This window comes from Heterocephalus glaber, unplaced genomic scaffold (assembly GCF_053883595.1).
Source record: "Heterocephalus glaber isolate CG9 unplaced genomic scaffold, H.glaber_assembly_v1.0 deba00001444, whole genome shotgun sequence".
In the NCBI taxonomy this organism is placed as follows: domain Eukaryota; kingdom Metazoa; phylum Chordata; class Mammalia; order Rodentia; family Bathyergidae; genus Heterocephalus; species Heterocephalus glaber.
The window spans coordinates 9,532,443-9,545,680 of record NW_028258297.1 but is presented as its reverse complement, the minus strand read 5'-3'; the positions used below and the strand labels follow the sequence as shown (position 1 = coordinate 9,545,680).

The 13,238-nt window shown below is 40.5% G+C and overlaps 1 protein-coding gene across 2 annotated transcripts in view; it reads right to left on the bottom strand.

Moving 5' to 3' along the window:
* The window catches only part of Dmc1 (DNA meiotic recombinase 1), a 37,824-nt gene extending 25,279 nt beyond the window's left edge, over positions 1 to 12,545 (bottom strand). The window contains exons 1-5 of one of the 2 annotated variants that reach the window (XM_087213876.1): positions 12,326 to 12,545; positions 10,558 to 10,641; positions 9,876 to 9,920; positions 8,226 to 8,372; positions 6,091 to 6,173 (exon numbers count right to left, since the gene is read on the bottom strand). In XM_087213876.1, coding sequence (XP_087070002.1) covers positions 6,091 to 6,173; positions 8,226 to 8,372; positions 9,876 to 9,920; positions 10,558 to 10,608 — 326 coding nt within the window. In that variant the 5' untranslated portion in view covers positions 10,609 to 10,641; positions 12,326 to 12,545. Of the gene's footprint in view, positions 1 to 6,090; positions 6,174 to 8,225; positions 8,373 to 9,875; positions 9,921 to 10,557; positions 10,642 to 12,160 lie in introns of both variants that reach the window. The other variant, XM_087213877.1, reaches the window with a different exon arrangement.
* Positions 12,546 to 13,238: the final 693 nt, after the last annotated feature.

The window sequence follows — 13,238 nt, the reverse complement described above, 5'->3', positions numbered from 1 at the left end:
CTTAGGAGCAGTGGTTCCGCTGCCTGCCTCCCAAGTGCAAGGTCCCGAGTTCGATCCCTGGTACAAAAAAAAAAAAAACACCTTAGGAGGGCTTTAAAAACATCTATTAGCATGTCTTTTTTGGACAGAGATAGAGATAAGATGATCCAGTTGATTTACATTTACATAGTTTAAGAGAGCCATTTAAATGTAAATTGAAGAAAAGTTGGAAGTTACCCACAAACTTAATGAAGCCTGGAGACTACAATGAAGAAGGAAAAATCTTGATACTGTCCTGCTAACTTGAATCTAAAAAACTTGAGCTGAGAGATCAGCCCATCTGGAGGTCAGGCCCTTGGAGACTCTAATAGGCTAACCAACTATTAAAGAGAGATTTAGTGGTCGACAACTCGAGGAACAACACCCCTGAGTGTCTGACTCCCCTCCACTTGGTGGTCAAAAAAGAGCCCAAGGTAAGTGGCAGCAGCCAAAAGATGATGCAGTGGGTGGCCACAAAGTCACCCAAAAAGAGGAAGACCAAGAGACACCCCTAAAGGATGAGACCAACACACCCCAGTGGTCCAGCCAGTTCCTGCAGAAGAGCCTGCTGCCTGCCAAGAGAGGTGGCGCGGGCCTCCTGGTGCGATGGCTGAAGCAGCCAAGTATCCTCACATTCAGTAGCCAGTCCTGGCCCTGGACATTTTAGGGGTTTGTTTGCGTGGGAGGCAGCGGCACTGGCTAGATGACAGTTGTGGCTCACCAGGAAAGCAGCCACCCTGGCCTTGAGTGGCAGCTGTGGGCAGCGGGAAGAGGGGCTGCCTTCTGCCTGTGCCTGAGGGCCTGGAGCCCTCAGCCTGGCCTGCTGCTCCCATAGGGCTGTTGCCTGCCCAGCCGAGGGAGCAAGCCCAACATGTGGGCTTGACTTGACTTTGGTTTCCCTTGAAGTGTAAAAATGTTATTTTTCAGAAATGTCAAGACAATCCCGTAAGAAAGGAAAAATGTTATCCTCCACTTGTCCTAGAAATAAATAAGGAAGGCATAAAATTGCTTTTTTAATTATGGAAGTTGGAAGTTTAGCATCAGTATCCAAAGTAAACAACAACAAACATTAAAAAAAAGACAGAGAGCTTTACTTGTCCCTTCCCATCTTGAGAAAATTTACCCTGAAAGGCAATAGCTCTGGGAAATATCAGACAAAATTCATGTCTGATATGTAATGTCAATAATCTGGAAAAGGTAACCCGCAAATTCGCCTCTAAGGGTACCAAAAAATTACTTGGGATAATATAGTCTCCTTTGTAAAACTCAGGAAAATTTACAATTAGATATAGAAATAATGTTTTCAAATCTAGAGCGATTTAAAAATGGTGATACAAATCAAACCCAGATTATAATATCACAGTAAATCTGGTAATAATCTGTGTATACTTGACATTTGAAATTATTTAAAGTGTAAGAGTACTTGGCCTCTTTATCATAACAAAATAACCTCTGGATGATTAAATCATATATTTATATGAAATATACACAAAATGTATATATTTATATTTATATTTTTTTCAAACTCAGGGGCATTTCCCAAGTAGCTGGGATTATAAGTGTGCACCACCATACTCAGTAAGATCTGTCATTTTTATATTGATAACTAAATTTATCAACAGTAACTGAACATTTATGAGTGCCTAAATCTCACTATATATTTTTTTTTTTTTGGTACCAGGGATTGAACTCAGGACCTTGCGCTTGTGAGGCAGGCGTGGCACCACTGAGCTAAATCCCTGGCCCCATCACTATACTTTTAAGTTTATTAGATTTACAGAAGATATTTAGATAACTGTAAACATTTGAGTGTTAATAGACAAAAATGCCAGGTGTGGTAGTGCACATCTGTAATCCCAGCATTTGGGAGGCTGAGGCAGGAGATTTGCTGTCAGTTCGAGCCCAGTGTGGGCCACATAGTTCAAGGCCAGTCTACATAGGGAGACCCTGTCTTAAAAAAAAAAGACAAATAGAGGTTTTAAAGGAAATTTTGAAAGTTTCCAGTATCAAAATGGAGTCACTTATGTCAAACTCTTACATAATGGAGCCAGGGGAGTCCATGAAAAAAACCCTTTGCACATACATGCCTGTAATAAGACTATCAACAGATGATCCTTCACATAAACTAGAAAGTAATATGACCTACTGCAAGGAGTTCTCAAGATTGCAATATTCCAGATAAGGTGTTTGAACAAAGACACATGCCTAGCAATGGCTGTCTCAGCCAATAAGTCACATTGCTCCTAAAAAAGACCCCTACAGGGGCTGGGGATTTAGCTCAGTGGTTCCGGTGCCTGCCTCGCAAGCGTAAGGTCCCAAGTTCAATCCCTGGTACCAAAAAAAAACAACGAAAAAAAAGACCCCTATAATCTCTGGTTTCAACACAGACTTCCTATCTTCTTTATCTATAAAAGATTTCCCTTTATCCCCAGCCCCCTGGATATGTCTGTGGCCATATTGAGTATATCCTGAAACGCAATTCTGTTATTCCCAAATAAATTCATTTATTCTGGAGCACCTGAAACAGAGAGAAACTCAAGACAGTTTCTTTTTATGTTGATAAGATAACAATACACACTAAATGTATAATTTAGAATGCTTAAGGGAATTTAGTTAACTGTATTATAAAGTCCCTCTTAAATTTTGCTAGATTTATAAATGGACTTAAAGCCTAAGGAAAAATGAATAACATTTTAATAAATCAGTTATTAATTTTTAAAAACCTAGCTCCTTACTTTTTTTGTGCCCAAAAGCAAACATCAAGTACACCAGAAATCTCAACAATGACAGTAATAAATTTTCTAGCCCAAAGCTTCTTAAGGTACCATAAGTTATCAAATGAATATCAAATGTTGGAATCAAATATTTTGTTGACCAGCTTGATTTTGACCAATTTGCTCTGGGGTAGGATTTTCCATGGCAAAAAAAAAAAGTTCTGTGATTTAAAGAGTTTGGGGAGGGCCAGTGATTTAGCTCAGTGGTTCCGCTGCCTGCCTTGCAAGTGCAAGGTCCTGAGTTCAATCACCAGTACCAAAAAAAAAAAAAATGTTTGGGGAAATACTGGGTTCAGCAGATTTTTTTTTTTTCTTACTGCAGAATTTTACAGAACCTTACTAGGCCAGTGTATATTGTGACTCTCCCAAAACATAGTATACTGTCCTCCCCAAATCTATTGTATTCAGTATATGTTTATTCATTTAGTCATTCAACAAATATTTATTTATTTATTTATTTATTTATTTATTTTTTGGTACCTGGGATCAAACTCAGTTCCTTGCACTTGCGAGGCAGGCAGCGGAACCAGTGAGATAAATCCCGGGCCCTCAACAAATATTTATTGAGCGAGCACCACTTTATCTTTTTGGGATAAAGCAAAGAACAAAAGAGACAGAAATCCTTTACCTAAGGGAGCTAACATTCTAGTAGAAGATCTGAAAATAAACATAAATAAATAAAGGGCTGGATGTATATCTCACTGTTAGGGGACTTGCCTGGTATGCACAAAGCCCTGGGTTCAATCCACAGCAACACACACACACACACACACACACAAAATGCGGTGTGTCAGATGTTATTAAAGGCTATGAATAAAGATAAGATTGGAGTTTGAAGGTGGGGAGTTTACATTTTCAAATAAAGTGATCAAAGAAATCCTTCTTGAGAGGTGGACATTTTAGCAAAGGCCTGTAAGAGATGACAAGATATGGAGCTATGCAAGGACAGAGTATTCTAGGCAGAAGGAACACCAATTGCAAAGGCCCTGATGCAGGACAGGAGTGTCTCTAACTGGGCAAAGAGGCCAGTGTGGCAGGTACATAGTAAACGTGCACAGAGTAAAAGAGGAGATTAGACATTGGAGAAGACTGACTTTTGTTGTGAATGACACGGGGAGTCATGAGGGTGTTTTGAGCAGAGGAGTGTCATATTCTAAGTGATGTTTAAGAGGATCATATGGGCTCTTGTGTAAAGCATAAACAGTAGCACCAGGTTTGGAGGAAAGAGGTTAGATAGAAGTTATAAAGAGGTTATAAAGAGTTATAAAGAGGTTAGCTAGAAGCTATATCTCTCCAGGAGAGATATAAACAGGTTGTGTTTAGAACCAGTGAGGAAATAATAGTAGAGGTGGTAAGATATGATTGAATTGATATTTCCACTCTCTGTAGATGCACGCATATCTACCCAAGAATATATATTTCCAAATGTGGTAACACACGCCTGTAATCCCAGCAGTGGGGATGCTGAAGGAGGGGGATGGTGAATTTGAGGACAGCCTGGGCTACATATTAAGACTCTGCCTCAGAAAAAAAGACATACATATATATAATTTGTAAATTTACTATGGAAAATATCAAAATAAAAATAGTCAAAAAGTAAAATGATGGGCTGGGGATTTAGCTCAGTAGTTTTGCCACCTGCCTAGCAAGCTCAAGGACTGGAGTTCAATCCCCGGTACCAAAAAAAAAAAAAAGTAAAATGAGCCATCATACCTATCTTTTAGCTTAAACAATTATCAACTATCAACACAGGATCAATCTTTTCATATTAACTTCTAACCACCCTAACCACCTCTCTCCCTTTTCTTATTATTTTAAGTATATGACAACATATTTACTCCTAAAATTTCAGTATATAGCTCCAAAAGACAAGGGTTCTCATTTTTAGTACAATATCACTACTCTTACACTCTTACACCTAAAAATCAGTCATTCCTTAATATCAACCAGTAAATGTTTAATTTTTCAACTCTCTCATCTCCTGCATGAGCCTCCCAAGTGGCTGTATCTACAGGTATTAGCCACCATGCCAGCTTTTTTTAACAGTGTTTTTGAATCAAGATCCACATAAAATCCATTCATTGTGATTTTCTTTCTTTTTTTTTTTTCAGAATTGGGGGTTGGACCTAGGGCATCATGTATAATTGACATCTTTTAAATCTCTTTGAATCTATAGGTCTTCTCCCTGACTCCATCCTTTATTTTCCCCTGCAGAGTTTGGCATTGTAATTTATTTCTTAAAAAACTGGGTGGTTTGCTCTGATTAAATATAGTTTGAAGGTAGATCAGGTAGGATTTGTTAATGGATTAGAATAAAGGTGGGGTGGAGGAAAGGTGGGGTGGAGGAAAGGTGCTAAGGATGACATCAGGGTTTTATGTCTGAAGATCAGGAAAAAGTTCTGACACGAGGGACCTCCAAGAGAAGCAGACTTGGGGGAAAGATCAGGTTTCATTTTGGACCTATGAAGACTGACCTGCCCATTAGAAATCCAAATGGAAGGCATATATGACTATGAAATCCTTTTTTCACTTGATCTTAGCCAAAAAGCTGAGAAGTGAATGAAATCCTTTTTTCTGAGAAAATACGGCTTTTGTTCTAATATTTCTTGGCCATCATTCTAACTTAGAGACTAATCCTGCCTAGTAAGGGGGAAAAATGCATTCTGTTTAATTTCCATGGGGAAGAGGATGTTTCAGGAATCATAAGCGAGTAAATAAATAAAACCTGTCCTTGCTGAAGAACAAAACTAGTAGTGGATTATTTCTTCTAAAATATTCAGTCTAACAACTGATTTTAAAGTAAAGCCAAAAGGGAAAATAAAAATTTCTTCATTACTGGAGAAAGAAAAGAAATGAAAAGTTAAACTGATTTTTAAAAATAGTTTGTAGAGCCAAGTGTGGTGGCACATCCCTATAATCCCAGCACTCAGGAGGCTGAGGCAGGAGGATTGCTGCGAGTTTGAGGTCAGCTTGGGGTACATAGTGAGCTCAAGGCCAGCCTGAGCCACATAGCGAGACCCTTTCTCAAAAAAAAAAAAAATAGTTTGTAGGTTAATACAGGCTAATTCAGAAATCACATATTTTGGGTTAGAATTTCTTGGAAGAAATTTAATCCAGTTTCTGCAAGCAGTATGGAATCTGCTTCAGTTTGCATTTTACAGGGAAAAAAAAACACAAACTATTTCTAAAGAAGGTGCTATTTCTACCTATTATAGTAGAAATAACAACCAGATAAAGGAATATACGGGATTCCAAAATTGTGCTGAGTGGTTATTAAAAAAAAATGTGAGATACACACTCAAATTCCTGGCTCCCAGTGGTGATATGAAAAACCATCTTCCTCTTTTCACTGTATTCAAAAGCAGTCAAGAATCCTGGTTCCTACAGAAAGATAAAAGGACATGTTCAAAAGGGGGATACTATGATAATTGGAATTTCAAGTGCTGCCAAAAACTATATTCTCCATTATCAAAGTCATCATTTAGCATAAGCTACAGTACCTTTGTCTTTTTTTTTTTAGTATATGTGCTGCCGAAGTGAGCACCTTTGTCTTTGAAGGCAGTTCCAGATGATGGTTAAAAAACTGAGACTCCGGAGTCACATTACGTAAGTTCAAATTGTACCTCTAATAATTGTTAATTGTATGATGTGGAGTAAACTACTAAATCTTGCTATACTTCAGTTTCCTCTTTTGGGTTAAATGGGGATTATAATAGTGTTTCTTTTATAGGGTAGCCGAGAAGATTAAATGAAATATATTATTTATGGCACATATTTCAGTTGATTCCATTCAACAGCATCATTATTTTCCAGCTGTAGAAGTTTTAAGGAGCACAGAAATTTCAGTTTTCATTATTCATGTGGCAAATTTTCACATGACTGATATATTCTTTATTTGGTGAATTAATAAGCTACAGCTGATGCAGTGACAAAATGAATTCAAATGGATCCTGATATAGTTGAATGTGTTTTCCTCTTTGTTGTTTCATATTATGACAGTGGTTCTCAAACTTTGTAGAACTTGGGAGAAGAAGGAGCAAGCTCAGGCCCAACTATAGCTAAGAGAGGGTAAGACTCTTGAGTGCAGTAAAGGGTGCTTGTAAAAAAAAAGAGAAGTCTTTTCTTTAATAATAAGATGTGCAGGGCTGGGGATTTAGCTCAGTGGTTTCACCGCCTGCTGCGCAAGTGCAAGGACCTGAGTTCAATCCCCAATGCCAAAAAAAAAATAAATAAAATAATAATAATAATAAGCTGTGCTTGGGATTTAGCTCTGGTTCCACTGCCTGCCTCACAAGCATAAGGTCCTGAGTTCGATCCCTGGTTAAAAAAAAAAAAAGATGTACTTTCCAAAAGAAAATGATAATGCCTAGGAGATAAAACAAAGCAGTCTCCCAAGCCCTGGGTTGTGCTCCAGGACTTCCTTGGTCAGCCTGGCAGTTGCAGACTTGACCCACATATAAGCTAAAGCAACTGGACTGAGGTCAGAGTATTTCAGCTAGATCCTCTCCGAGTTCAGGACCACACTGCCACTTGCCACACTCTCCAGCCACTTCTGAAGAAGGAAACTAAAGGTAAAAAGAGCTTCCAGACTCACTGGGAATGAGACCTACACATACAAATGGAGAAGTGAAGAGGCCTGATCTGCAAACAGGGGGACTTGGTGACCCTTTTCTTTACATTGCTATTTCCAGAGCTGATATCTCTAGAGTCCCTAAAAGCTTGGATCTAAAGCACATATGCTTCTGCCTAGCAGCCTGACAGCTGCATGGGCTGCTGTTTGTAGGCCCAGTTAGGGGTTACTTTCACTCAAGTGCCTCAGTGAACAAATTTGAAGTCGTATCTATGTCAACTGCACACATGTGGAACCAACCTGGCTAGCCTTTTTCTAACCCAATGCTCCTCATCAATTGGCTTCTTCCAGGAGAGAACAACTTATTTGATACCAAGTGCTTTTACAGCAACCATAGGTATATTGGAGGGCATAAGACAAAAATAAGGAGGAGGAAGGTAAAACAAACAAACAGAAGAAAAGGCAAAGAAACAGAAAGCTAGATGGAGTAATATAAAAGGAAATAAAAATAAAAATTTTAGTAAAACAAATAAGTACTTTAATTAGTCTTCCAGGTCTCTCTCTCTCTTTTTTTTTCGTACCAGGGATCAAACTTGGGACCTTGCGCTTTTGAGGCACATGGCGGAACCACTGAGCTAAATCCCCAGCTTTCTTCTAGGTCTCTTAACGCCTACCTCAATCTTCCAAAAGCTGATTGTGGTTACTTTGAAGCTGAAGTGATAAAAAGTTAAGAGGAGTACAATATATCGTGATCTATAAGAACAGAGTTTCCACAATAGTTTCTAATGTTCATAATGAGAAAGGCTATGGAAACTCATAGAAGCCCTTCTAAACTAAAACAGCAAAGAATAGATTCTGCTTACAATAAGTTTGTTGGCTGCCTCTTTAATCTTGTCCACTTTGGCTTCTGAGAGCCCTTTGACATTGCATAGGGCTCTTCTTGTTGTCATCTGTATCCCTTTGATGGTACAGATTCCTACTGACTTCAGTTTCTTAATGTCGGCCATGTTCTGTAATACAAGAATGGGCACAGCAGATTGATAAAATGCCATCCTGAAAGGCTCCCATTCTATGTCATGTGCTTTCCTGTCCATCTCCATTCATCATGATGCCAATTTTATACAAACAACCAGGTGGAACCCACCCACCATGGAGCCAAATGTTCTGGAAATATCTGCGTAGAACATACCCAGCAGGTTGCCAAATGTTCTGGCTGTGCCCTGATTTCCCAAGAATGTTAGTGAGACCGTGGCAGTGTAACAAGGAATTCATCAGAAAAGTTGGTTGGTGGAAAAGTTAACACATTTATCACACATCCACCCCCTCAGTTCAGCTTCTTCCTTCTACATACAGAACTTCATTACCAGTAGTTCTAAAATTTTAAAACTGTTTTTATTCTTCTGCCCCGGAAGATCCAAGGAACTAATCACCAAAAGACTGGGATTTTTCTCTTGCTTCTATTTTCTAAAGCCAGTAGAGTTTATGAGGGCTTCAAAAGATGTCAGAGGAGTCTTACTATCAATGGTTGCAATTGAAATCCATGTAGTTTGTTATTTAAGTCTGAATTTCTGCCATCCTTTGCTGTAGCTACCAACAAATATAACTGATTTTATGTTAATGAAGACAGTAGATCTAGAGAGATAAGAAGATGGGGAATGAGATCATAGGTAGCACCAAACAACTCCAATAGATCGGTGGTTCTTATCAGGGACAAATTTAACCCCAGGTACATTTGACAGTGTCTGGAGACATTTTTTATTGTCTCAGCTGGAAGGGTGCTACTCGCATATAACAAATGAGTAGAAGCCAGTTGCATGAATACAGCTTGACATGACTACAGCCATCTTGAGTCATATACTGTCCTAGAGTAATAGTAATATTTTTCCTGCATAGTGTCCCTGAAGACTGTAAGTAGAACACACCATTACAATGTTATGTGGAGCTTTACCCATGGAGCACACAATGTGCTGACTCTTTGGTATTAGGGTAAGATAAAGCAGGTATAGCCAGGTGTGGTAGTGCACACCTGTAATCCCAGAATTTGGGAGGCTGAGGTAGGAGGATCGCCATGAGTTTGAGGCCAGCCTGGACTACATAGCAACACTCTGTCTCTAAATGAATAAATTAATGAATTAATGAATGATAAAGCAGGTATATTCTGCCTTGAAGTCTCTTTTGTCCTAACCAGTATATATGACCCTCCCTCTGACCCAAACTGAGGGGATCCACTTGGTTTTGCTGCCACCAGGACCACACTTTGATCAGCAAGTTCCCCAACAGTTTGTGCTCTGTGCAATCCTGAACGTGTCTGCTTCTTTTCTTCAGTCTCAGGCCCCAGTGGAGCCAAATCTCACACAATGGGACAAGGTTTTTCTGGAACACCAAGGATATTGTTAACCACCCTACAATGCTCATGACAGGCCCCCAAACAAAGAATTATCTAGGTTTGAGGAAGGCTGATACTGAGAAACTTGGGAATTGAACAACTTAGCACATATTGAAAAACTACTTACAATTCCATGTTTCTGTAATAGGTCAATGTCTTGAAACAGAGATTCCTAAAGGAGATGAAACAGAAAAATGCAGTTTTTGTTTCTTCATATTCAAATGTTGCATTATATTTAAAGAGTTAATTCAGTACTACAAGTCATCCCTCAAACTCTACCTCTCTAGGCAGACTGAGGTGGGAGCAATTTTTTTTTTCTTCACATTGTTACATATAAGAAGCACCAACATTCAAAGGTCTGGGAAGCCAATTATCTTTCCCTTGGGTTCCTTAAATCTTTAAAACCTTTATCCAAAACAGTAGAACAACACTTGAACTATTTAAAATGTTTTCTTAATTTTCCTACCCTCCAAATCTTGATCTGCACAACACCAAGCTATTGTTCAGTACTAGTGTGCATAGGTACCAATATAGCCATACCAGTTATGTTATTAAAATACTTTTCTACCAGGCCTGGGTGTAGCTCAGTGCTGGAGTCCTTGGCTAGCATTCATGAAGCCCTCCAAAAAATTTTTATAGCACTTGCTATGTAGCTAATCTTAGCATCCCTTGCCAAAGAAATTGTTACATATCTGTAAATTATGCCTTATTTCTACTTCCAGCTTCTAAAAATAATAGTTAACAGACAAGGAACTTGATTTTTATGGAATGACTGAATGTCTACATATCTTTCAACATTCTAGTCTTACCTCTTCATCTTGGAATCCTGATTCTTCCTGCACAACTTGATCCTCCTTCATACTGAAAGGGGAGCAGTAGAAAAATAACCAATTCTGGGAAAATAAGAAATATTTAAGAAGCAGTCATCCTTCATATAGTAAAACTTTTTTGCCTAGAGGCCTCATTTCAAAGTCACCAAAGACCAGAGGACAATAAGAGGAACACTGTTGAAAAAGATTGGGCTGATCCATCTCTCTGCTGGGTTTGTGACATGTGTGTGTGTGTGTGTGTGTGTGTGTGTGTAGAGTGGGAGGCTGGGAAGTTTGTTTAGTTTCTTCTCTTCCCTCACTTTTATCATCTTCTGATATCCTATTGCAGTTAATCATGACTATAATATCTTTCTTTCATTGTAATGTTACTTAGAATTACCCATTGCTATTAAATATTGCCATTATGTGGATGCATATTGAGGCCATACTCTTAAGTGAAATAAATAGGACACACACGTGTAAATACTGAGCAGTTTCTCTAGTGTGAGAAACTGAAAGTGTAAATGAGGATTAAAATGATTAAAATGAATAATTGATAATTTGAAATAGGAAAAGGTCCAAAGGTGTAGTAGTGGTGGGAGGGGAAGGGGAAAGGGAAGAAGGGAAAGGAAAAAATTATGATAAAAGAAAAAAAAAATGGAAACGAAGTCTATGTAAATAGGGAAGAGTAGAGGGAATGAAGGGCGCACAGGTAATGGGGGAAAAATAAGAACTAAGATACATCATGCACAGGTACAAGCACCCAATGATAAATGTAAACGTATTGTATACCTAAAATGTACCAATAAAAGAATTAAAAAAAAAATTGCCATTATGTTTGTTTAACACCCTAAGAATCCTGGCACTGTGTTATTCTTCCTGTATCCTGCAGGGCATCTGAAACTTAGTTCACCCTCAATAAATAGATTTTATTTTTCTCACATATGACAAATGCTTTCCTGCTTGCTGATTGTGAATGGGTGCTCTGGTAACATGGCAATATCTTTGTTTCATTAAACAGTAGTTATACTTTGTTCCATATATTTACTAGTTTCATGCTTTTGTAAAAATATGGTGGAGGGCTGGGGATTTAGCTCAGTGGCTCCGCTGCCTGCCTTGCAAGCTCAAGGACCCGAGTTTGATCCCCGGTACCAAAAATAAATAAATAAATAAAAAATCCATTCTTTGGGCCGGGATTTAGCTCAGTGGTTCTGCCGCCTGCCTCACAAGCCCAAGAACCCGAGTTCGATCCCCAGTACAAAAAAAAAAGAAAAAAAAAATGGTGGATACCCAAAATATAAGATTAGGGCTGGTAGGCAGTTAAAGAGTCTTTAACATTGTAGAAAAAAAATTTTTAAATCTCAGGAAACCACATTCATTATAATAAAATGTGGCCCACACAATCATTCTTCTCGGTCAATTCCATTTTCTCATTTAATACTAAAGTCAGGGGTTGGAGCCAGTCCAGAGGAACAGGTACTAAGGAAGCAGAGTCGGGGCAAGCGAGGAGACCCTGTGAGCGGCCTTCCGCGCTTCTGTCGCTCAGGCCCCGAGGCCAGCCGCACCCGCCCACCCCAACCGACCCCGAGTGCAATGCGGAGACCTTCAACACTGAGGTCCCAGTTCATTTCAACGAGGCCGGAAACCCCTCAAGATTCCGAGATTCCGGCGGGGGAGGGGGCGGAACGCACGAAGTCCCCAGCCCGGGCAGGCGACGACCACCGCGAAAGCGGCAAAATGGAGCGCATGGTCTCCACGCCTGTCTCACCTCAGGTTCTTCACCTGCTCCCTTTGTGCCTTCCCTGGAACCCAACTCTTCCCAAGATTTTCAAGGTAAGCCCCTTACGTCCCTTCTCCCACACCCCCCCCCCCACTCCCCGCGAGAGCTTTTAGGTCCTCAGGATTCTAACTCTGGCCGGAACGCCGAGGCCGGCTACCCCCGCGTCGCGGACCGACGGGTTTGGCGCTAAAGAGAGCCGATCCGGCGCGCGCCTCTCAAGTGGGCGGGGTGAGGACCGCGAGGCGGGGCGCGCGGGTCCGCGGTGGGCGGGTCCGAAGGCGTGGCAGGGGGAGGAACGAGGGGCGCTAAGGAAGAAGGATGCTGAGGACTGGGGTCTAGAATCGAAGAGCGCTAGGGCGCCCGTGAGCTGAGGGAGGTACTGATGTCAGGGAGAGGACTCTGAGGCGGAGCTCGGAGGTACTGAGCGGAGGCGGCTGACCCGGACTAGAGCTGACCTTGAAGATACTTACCCTAGTCAAGGTTAAGAGATCCAATATGCCGACCCCCCAGCATCCCCCCCCCCCCACTCCAGGCTTTCCATGTCTGGCTTCCTACCTCCGTATTCCTGATTTCCTCTGTTCTCGGTGACTTTCTTCCCATTTGCTGTCTCTTGTCTGTGATTGAGACACCAAAGGCCCGCCCATTCAAGAGGGAGAGTAAAAAAAATTTTTTTTTTGGTCCTCACTTGAGGTTTTAGACAACAGAAGCCAAACATATTTTGGTTCTACTCCTAAATAGGAATTTTAGGCCCGCCTTTGCCAACAGAGCTGTCTCTGGCGGCCTCCCCCTCCCCTTCAGTGGGACTGACTGCTGAGAGCCGTGAAATGTTTTCAAAGAGCATCTGTTGAGGTGGAGGCTGCGACGCATCTTGGCTGAACATCCGTGCAAACAGTTCTTTGGG